The sequence below is a fragment of the Bidens hawaiensis genome, unplaced genomic scaffold (assembly GCF_021521415.1).
Source record: "Bidens hawaiensis isolate Kalapana, Puna unplaced genomic scaffold, B.hawaiensis_p1.1 tig00006538_1, whole genome shotgun sequence".
Classification (NCBI taxonomy): domain Eukaryota; kingdom Viridiplantae; phylum Streptophyta; class Magnoliopsida; order Asterales; family Asteraceae; genus Bidens; species Bidens hawaiensis.
The window spans coordinates 929,470-938,305 of record NW_027491440.1 but is presented as its reverse complement, the minus strand read 5'-3'; the positions used below and the strand labels follow the sequence as shown (position 1 = coordinate 938,305).

Below are 8,836 nucleotides of genomic sequence, written 5' to 3'. Positions count from 1 at the left end.
AACAAGTACACAAAGATGCTCAGGCTGATGATGGTAATCAGGTCAGTGATGGTGATTCTTCGAATGATTCTAAAGATGTTCAAGATGGTGGTGGTGATTCTTCAGATGATTCTCAAGATTCAGATTACATAGTGGATGAAGATAATGAGGTTGTTGATGTGGAAGTTGATATGGAAAATTATAGGTGTGTGGTTGATGAGGATACTGATCAAAGTGAAGGTGGTGAAGATGACAACCAACAACAAGATGATATAGAAGTTGATCTTGACGACTTTGATAGTCTAGATGATGAAAATGACCCGCCACTAAAAAGAGCTTTGAAAAAGTTAAAGAAGAAATAAAAGGCAGTAAAGAAGGTAGATATTCCATTTGAAGTTGGTCAATTATTTAGTGACAAAGAAGAGATTAAAGATTTAGTGAAAAGACATGCACTTGAGACTAGAAGACAATTAGTGATTAGAATGAATGACAAACTAAGATACCGCGTTATCTGTCATGGTGTTAACCCAGCGTTTGTGTCTGGTGAAGGGCAAAGTTGGAAGACAAAAAAAGTAGGTAAAGTTGGTGGGATCCAAAATGCAAGAGAATTTTCAAAAGTGCAGCATCTCAATAAAGATGGTGGGCCAAGTTTATTAAAGACTATCCCTAAAATAAGTTACCCACCACCCACTTGTCCTTGGGTATTGCATATTACTAGACCTAAAGTTACAGATTCATGGTGTGTCAAGAAATTACTAATAAACACAATTGTCTCCAAACAAGAAAATTAAAGCTCTACACAGTGAGTGTTGTTGCAAAGGAAGTTGAATCAATGGTTGAAGGAAACCCTACCATTCCAGACAAAAAAAATACAAGATATATTGCAAAAAAAAAACATCAAGTTGAAATATCAACACAAAAGGCATTCAGGGCAAAGAATATGGCTAAACAAAAGTTGGAGGGGGATTATAAAGCACAATATCCACTACATAGGGATTATTGTGATGAGTTGATCAGAGGTCAAACCCAGGTACCACTGTTAAATTTGAAGTTGAAAAGGAATTCAACCCAAGAAGTTCAACAAGACAGTTCAGGAGAATATATATATATATATATATATATATATATATATATATATATATATATATATATATATATATATATATATATATATGTTTAGGTGCTTTGAAGGCGGGTTTCAAGATAAGTGGTAGGAGGATAATAGGTTTAGATGGTTGTTTCATGAAAGGTCCATTTCTGGATCAAGTGTTGACTGCAGTGGGGCTAGATGCAAATAATGGTATCTATCCGATTGCATATTCTATAGTTGAGGCTGAAAATAAAGTTATTGGACTTGGTTCTTACAATATCTAAGAGATGATTTAGATATTGAGTGCAACAGTTATTTCACATTTATCAGTTACAGGCAAAAGGTGTGTATGTTAGCTGTTTCAGATATTAACTATTTTGATTTTATTTCATTTGTAACTAATATGCTTACTTTCTAGGGTCTATTACCTGCACTATTAGATGTGTTTCCTATGGCTAAGCACAGATATTGTTTGAGGTGCATACAAGAGAATATGAAAGTCAAATGGAGAGGTAACTTATTTAAGGAAATGTTATGGAAGTGTGCTTCTGCTACTACAATACCCCAATAACAAGTTAATGGAAGAAGTAAGAAAGGCGGATCCATCTCTTCATGAGTGGTTGAAAAATATTCCACCTAATTCCTGGGCCAGATCTCATTTCAGTGGTATGTTACCGTTAGGGCTGTTCACGAACTGAGCCGAACCGAGCGAAGGCTTGCTCGTTGCTTGGATCGTTTACAACCGAACCGAACGGTTGAAGTTCAAACCGAGCGGAAATCGAAACGCGCCAAAATAATATATTTTATAATAAATTAGTATTTGTTAGTCAAATGTGCCAAAAAAAATTATAAGATTATATTTATGTGTGTTGTCTATATATTTATATATTTTTCCATATATAATTATATATAAAATAAATTAAATATATTCGAGCCGAACCGAATCAAGCAGACCTTTGCTCGTTTCTTGGCTTATTTACAAACCGAACCGAGCAGGGCGGCTCGTTTACAATCGAGCGAGCAGCGAGCGAGTTCGAGCGACGATCGGTTTGGACGGACCCAGTTACCTTTTATTTAAATGCTTCAGAATCTACTTCAAATAATTTACAAATTGCATATAGTAATGTAATGTTGGTTGAACAGGAAGAGCAAAGACAGATCTCCTGTTGAACAACATATGTGAAAATTTGAACAAGCTGGAGGGAGAGACCGATAACAACTTGTCTCGAGTACATTAGAGAATACCTTATGAAAAGAATTGTTGCTGTACACAAAGTGATTGCAAAGTCTAATGGGCCCTTAACACCATCTGCCACAAGGATATTTAAAGAAATACTATCTGAAGCCTCTCAATACATTGTAATTATAGCTGCTGCAAACAAGTTCCAGGTTAGTGGCCCTTGGATGGACCAATGTGTAGTAGATGTGGATAGAAAAACATGTTCATGCAGGAAATGGGAGTTAACTGCAATGCCATGTAAGCATGCAGTAGCTGCACTATGGAACATGTCACAAAATGGTATTGATGTAGGTGTTGTAGAGGAATGGGTTGATGAGGTATATTGGCTAGATACTTGGAAGAAGGTATACATGAACACCGTTGAACCAATTAATGGTGAAGATCTTTGGATGCCATCTGCATGCCCAACAACAATTACCCCTCCAAAGCATCATAAACAAATTGGGAGGCCAAGAAAGAAGAGGAAGAAATCAGCTGTTGAGTTGGCTAATAAGATATCAAAAAAGAGAAAACTCACTAGGACCGGAGGGAACTGTCGTTTGTAGTAACTGCAAGCAAGAGGGTCACAATATCAGAAGTTGTAATGCCAAAGCTACTTCAAATAAGAAGACTGGTTCAAGCAACAAGGTTGGTTCAAAGAAAACAAGTTCAAGTAAGAAGGTTGGTTCAAGTAAGAAGGCTGCAAGTCAGAAGGCTGTTTCACAAGTTCCTTCACAAGGTGCTCCACAAGCCAATCAAAATATATAGTTATTGTGGTTGTTGGTTATGATCTTTTGAACTTTGGTAATTGTCTATTTTATTAATGGTATTTTGAACATGTTTTGTTATGAGTTGAACCAGCCAGTTTTAATGGTCTTTTGAACTTTTGTACTGTTTATTTTGTTAATGATGTATTCAAATCTGATCAGGCTTGTTTTTGTTTTTAACTTAGTCCTTTATTTGTGTTTTGGTTCAAATATAGTCATGCAAATCTGATCATATTGTTGTGCTAAAACGGGCCAGTTTGGAGATCGTTAAAAGTCAAAACGGGCCAGTTTGGAGATCGTCAAAAGTCAAAACAGGCCAGTTTAGAGATGGTCAAAAGTTATAACGAGCCAGTTTGGAGATGGTCAAAAGTCAAAACAGGCCAGGGGTTAATTTTTAATTGAAAATGACGAAAGTACCCCTGACGTATTTGGGATCTAACAGATCTGTTTAACTTCGTTAGGAAGTTGTATACAAACCGATATAGTTAAAATATATTTGTATTCAAAGAGTTAAAGGTTTCGAAATCGTATACAAATAGATGAAACAATCAAAGCACATGTATTCGAACGGAAAATTTTTGTTTGTAAAAGGGAGAACTTACAATTACACATTTACACCAAATTAGCATTGTAAGTATGGGTCCATCTACTCATTTATATGGGATCCTTCAAAAATTCAATATACCGCCTCTAGAAAATTTTTATAAAATGTTGGTGTCCTAGAACCCCGATCTTTTCTTTGTGGGTCCACCCCGGGTTTTAACACCGTGCCGAAATGTTAGTGCCCGGGTGATAAAACAAAGAAGCAGCGGGGCTCAAATGCTTTAATTAAAAAAAAATAGGGGGCTTTAAAGTCTTCAACATAATAACAAGATTTTAAACTAGTAAAAAAAAAGGTGTGTCAGACGTGGCCGTTTAAAGGCAAATCCCCACCCACCACCCCCAATAGTAATAGCAGTCTATAAATGGGGAAAAATGGGCGTCACCGTCCATTATATATAAACCACTTGTAATCGTCTTCTCTTCTCTTCTCTTCTCTTCTTGGTTGTTTTCTTTCCCCTAATTCTCGATCACAACCAAACCCTAGATACATCCTCATCTTCATCTTCTTTCTTAGGATTTACATATTATTATGTTATTCAATTTTGGTTCCAAACATGGAACGATTCGTTGCTGATGCTCAACAGCTTATTCGTCCTCAGGATCTTCATCCACAAATCGCTTCAGGTATCTCCTTTTACTCTATTTCAAACTCTGTGTTGTGATTTCTTTCAGTTATATTGAGTTGTAGCCCTAATTAGAATGTTATTGTTTAACTTAGGTGAAGCTGCTGTATTCGATGCGTCGCAGTATGCGTTTTTCGGTAATCAAGTTCTTGAAGAAGTTGAGTTAGGAGGTTTAGAAAACGATGAAGACGACATTCCATCAGCTAAATTTGAGGATGGAGATTATCCGTTGGACCAAGAAGAGGTATACATTATATTCATGATTGTTGTATGCATATACTATGCAGTCATTATTGGTAATCGGTCCCCATGTTTTAAGTCTCAGTTCTCTCAATTTTTAGTGTTTAATGTTAGTGTTTTAAGTCTTAATAGTTCCTACTCACTACAGTTGTTAGTGTTATGCAAGTTGCAAAAGGTTAATTTGTTAGTGGTAGGAGAGTATACTGACTTGTTAAATTGCTATATATATATATGAAGGAGAAGTTCTGCGTGATATTAAAATTACCATTATCCCACCACGATAACTGATATCTCAAAATATCGGTCCTTGACCGATATCCGATAATTTTCCGCATTAAATGCATAGTGCATATATGGTGAATATATGAAGTATGAACTTGACAAATGGTGTTGTTTTATAATGCAGGTTGTGTTTTCAGGGATTGATGATCTTTCGTCTATGTTTTCAAAGGTTAGATTAAATAAAATAAGTTAGTATTTGTATGAGATCATGCTATATGGATGGATCAACCGACTCCACGAATATAGTGTTGTCTTTGTTTTTAGTGCATATTAATTAACTATGAGGTGATTTAGGTAGAAGTTTGCTACTAACTGTTTTTCAATTGATATTGGACGCAAGAATATCTAATTAAGTTGTAATCATGAGCTAGGTATTCTTACTTTACTAATCTAAACGTAATAAAAAGAAATAATTGAGATGTATCGTTTAACATCTTAGTTTTGTACTGTTTAACCATTTAAAAGCTTGAAACTTCTATAACCCGACACATTAGAGAGAGCGTGTTCTTTTTCCACTATAATATAACTTGTGGCAGGGGCATTTTTATATTATATTGTAAACAACCTAGCAAGAGGATAAATCGATAGCAGGAACCTGAATACATCCTATAAAGCCATATTCAAGCATTAAATAGGTTGTTTGTTATAAATTATAATTGTGTCTTGCGTTCAAAAAGTATGTTTATAGATATATCATAAGTTCAAATTTATGTTATACTTGAAAAAGAAAATGTTTTCTGTAATGTGGACGTGTTTTAGAAATTTCAGGCTTTTTAAATGGTTAAGCAGTACAAAACTAAAATGATAAATGATACACCTCTATTTTTTCTTTTTATTACTTATATCTATCTTTAATGATTAAAATATTATAGTTAGAATACTTAGCTCATGATGTTGTGTTAATTTCATAATTTTATAAGGAGTCGAAGGCGCATCACTCGAGGCACAGATGCCTTTGGTGCCTTTAACTACATAGGCATATTTATCATGGCATGTGATTTTAAGAATATATCTCCCCACCATCACAAATGCTTTTAAGTTTGATCAGTTTTTGATTTTTTTTTTCTTGTTCTTTGTGATGGCATAATACGTGGGAAACTCAGATATTACAAAATTAAAATTAGCTGGATGAAGTAAATAGTACTTGCTTCATTTCTTAAATACTCAGCTTTTAAGGAATTCAAATCTAGTTTCTTTTGCAACACTTAACCCGTGAGTTTGGCAAGAAATAGGAATGTTTTGTTCCATTAGTTAATACCTGGAGTATGCCTCTGTATTTAACGGACATTGTCCATGCTTTACAATTATGGTGATAAGCGAATACGTAACTAGAATCTGAAACCTTTCCAAATAGATAATGTTCCCGGTATGGTTTTGGTTGCAAACTATGTTCACTTTATACCCGTCATCCTCTTCGTTACTATTTGTTATGTAACATTGTGTACTTACCAAGATGTAAAATGGTTATGGTTTTTGTAGCTCAACAAAGATGTCACGGGGCCAAGTGTAAGAGTTTTTGGGGGAGAAAACACCAATTGGGTGTTTGATCAAGATCATTTTGATGCCAAAAGTGGTCAACAAACAAATAGATGGTCAAACTTCCCTCTTCAAGATGCATCAATACTCCTTCACAAAACGCCATCCTATGAATCAAACCAATATCTTCACAGAACATCATCGTACCCGGAACATCATCAACAACCAAACCTTAACCAGCACGCGATAAACGAATCAAACATTCTTCATAGAACATCATCATACCCTGAACAGCAGCAACAACCACATCATCCTAGTCAGCAGTTGCATTTCTCTAGCGACCCAGTTCCTGTCCCCAAATCTTCCTTCATATCTCACCCTCCGCCAGGTGGCGGGTCCCCCCAATTTTCACCAAATCATCAATCTCGTTATCTTAACGCTCCATATCATCCACCTTCTTTTCCTAATATGCCTCCACAGCTTCAGATGAGCGGGATGCCACACAGCCCACAATTTGGTGGGAATTTGAATTTGCCTTCGTTCCGTCCTCCACCAGCTGTCAATAACCGACTACCAAACCAATTTGGCGGGAATATACCCGATCTCTCAAACGGTATGATGCAACAGCATTTCAGTCAACAACACAGGACACATCATCAATTTCAGCCACCAATAAATTACCATCCACCTTTGATGAACAATTTTGAAGCACTTGGGATGGGTTATAGAGATATGAGGCCCAAACCAGTGCCCAAAGGCAGGTTGGGACCGGGGCCAGGCCCCAGGTATTTCCAATCGGGCTTTGATACTAGTGGGTGGCCACAGTTTAAGTCAAAATACATGACTACTGATGAAATTGAAAATATTCTCAGAATGCAAGTTGCTGCTGCACACAGTAACGATCCGTATGTAGACGATTATTATCATCAGGCGTGTTTAGCGAACAAATCGAGCGGCACAAAGTTACGACACCATTTTTGCCCAACCCTGTTACGCGATTTTGCTTCGAAAACGCGTGCGGCTAACGAGCCGCATGCGTTTCTTCAAGTTGACGCGCTGGGTCGGGTTTCGTTTTCTTCTATTCGCCGTCCCCGCCCGCTTCTTGAAGTTGAACCGCCAAAGTCAAATGTCAGTGGGACCACTGACCAGAAACTGTTGGGCAAACCACTGGAACAGGAACCCATGCTCGCAGCTAGAGTCACAATCGAAGACGGGATTTGTCTTCTTCTAGACGTTGATGATATTGACCGTTTTCTACAGTTTAACCAGCTCCCAGATGGTGGGGCCCAGTTAAGGCAAAGGAGACAGGTCCTTCTGGAAGGTTTAGCCACATCACTTCAACTCATTGACCCGTTAGGTCAGAACAGTCAAACGGTCGAGTTGGCTCAGGAGGAGGATCTCGTCTTTTTACGATTAGTTACTCTTCAGAAAGGCCGGAAGCTCGTTTCAAGTTTCCTTAAACATCTCTCACCTGGAAGCGAGTTGGCACGCATCGTTTGCATGACAATTTTCCGTCATTTAAGGTTCTTATTCGGAGTCAATCCGGTTGATCCACAAGCAGCCAAAGCGACTAATGAGCTTGTAAAGACTGTTTCATCCATGGTCCAGAATATGGAGCTTCGGTCACTCGGTGCGTGTCTTGCATCGGTTGTTTGCTCAGTAGAGCAACCGCCACTTCGGCCCATTGGAAGCCCCGCAGGTGAGGGGGCTTCGGTTGTGTTAAAATCAGTACTAGAACGTGGAACCGAGCTGTTAACCGACCCAAATGCTGTCAGTAACTGCAACCCAGTGAATCGGGATCTTTGGCAGGCGTCGTTTAATGCATTTTTTGGGCTAGTCACCAAATATTGTTACAGTAAATATGATACAGTGGTCCAGTCGTTGATGAGTCAGGGGTGTGGACAAGCTGAGATGGCAGTTATCAGATCGGATGCAGCTAAAGCCATTAGTAGGGAAATGCCTGTTGAACTGTTGCGGGCCAGCCTTCCGCATACAAATGAAAGCCAGAGGAAGTTGTTATTGGATTTTGCTCAGCGGTCTCTGCCTGTTTTTGGAACGAATGCAAAAGCATGAGGATAGGATTAAGGTTGATAGAAAGTAAGTATACATGTTTTGTGTTTTATTTATGTATGTTGTTTTTGTGGGGGAGGAGCTTATTTTGTTGCTCTAATGTGATGCTGATATCACCCTTGTAGTAATGAGGAGGATTTAGAAGGTTAGAAATATGCTTGCATTGCATGTGTATAGGGTTTGATTCAAGTTGTTTCATCATTGGTATTTAAGGTTTTAAGACTATATGCAAATGATCCTCTTTTTGTTTTTGGTTTTCTTATATTGGTTAAGTGGGATTATACTCTTTTAACCATAATTTTTTTTTGAAACTTCCGTACGCGGCCCCCATTGGCTAAAGGTAGCCCGAGCAGGTCACGAGTCAAGACGGACGGAGCCCCTAGTGGTCCACCTATTGAGGGATTCCCCGGATAAAACCCGACCCCCATGCCCGCTAAACGGCACGACAGCGAGGAGCCGGTAAAACCGGGTGAGATCAGGACTCTAA

The 8,836-nt window shown here is 38.0% G+C and overlaps 2 protein-coding genes across 2 annotated transcripts; both read left to right on the top strand.

The window, feature by feature from the left end:
* Positions 1 to 2,317: 2,317 nt before the first annotated feature.
* LOC143632877 (uncharacterized) lies at positions 2,318 to 2,854 on the top strand. The gene has a single exon (XM_077101294.1). It carries the CDS (start codon positions 2,318 to 2,320, stop codon positions 2,852 to 2,854), a length of 537 nt encoding a protein of 178 aa, XP_076957409.1.
* A 1,358-nt stretch (positions 2,855 to 4,212) lies between these two features.
* Positions 4,213 to 8,402, top strand: LOC143632876 (protein PAT1 homolog). The gene is made up of 4 exons (XM_077101293.1): positions 4,213 to 4,282; positions 4,377 to 4,525; positions 4,928 to 4,972; positions 6,283 to 8,402. Exons 1-4 carry the CDS (start codon positions 4,213 to 4,215, stop codon positions 8,350 to 8,352), a joined length of 2,334 nt encoding a protein of 777 aa, XP_076957408.1. The 3' UTR covers positions 8,353 to 8,402.
* The last annotated feature ends 434 nt before the right edge of the window (positions 8,403 to 8,836 follow it).

Bases quoted from the DNA above. Each gene is read 5' to 3' on its own strand.
- LOC143632877 (XM_077101294.1), top strand. From the start codon at position 2,318: ATGAAAAGAATTGTTGCTGTACACAAAGTGATTGCAAAGTCTAATGGG.
- LOC143632876 (XM_077101293.1), top strand. From the start codon at position 4,213: ATGGAACGATTCGTTGCTGATGCTCAACAGCTTATTCGTCCTCAGGAT. The intron at 4,283-4,376 runs GTATCTCCTTTT...TGTTTAACTTAG, and splicing joins TCATCCACAAATCGCTTCAG to GTGAAGCTGCTGTATTCGAT. The intron at 4,526-4,927 runs GTATACATTATA...TTTATAATGCAG, and splicing joins ATCCGTTGGACCAAGAAGAG to GTTGTGTTTTCAGGGATTGA.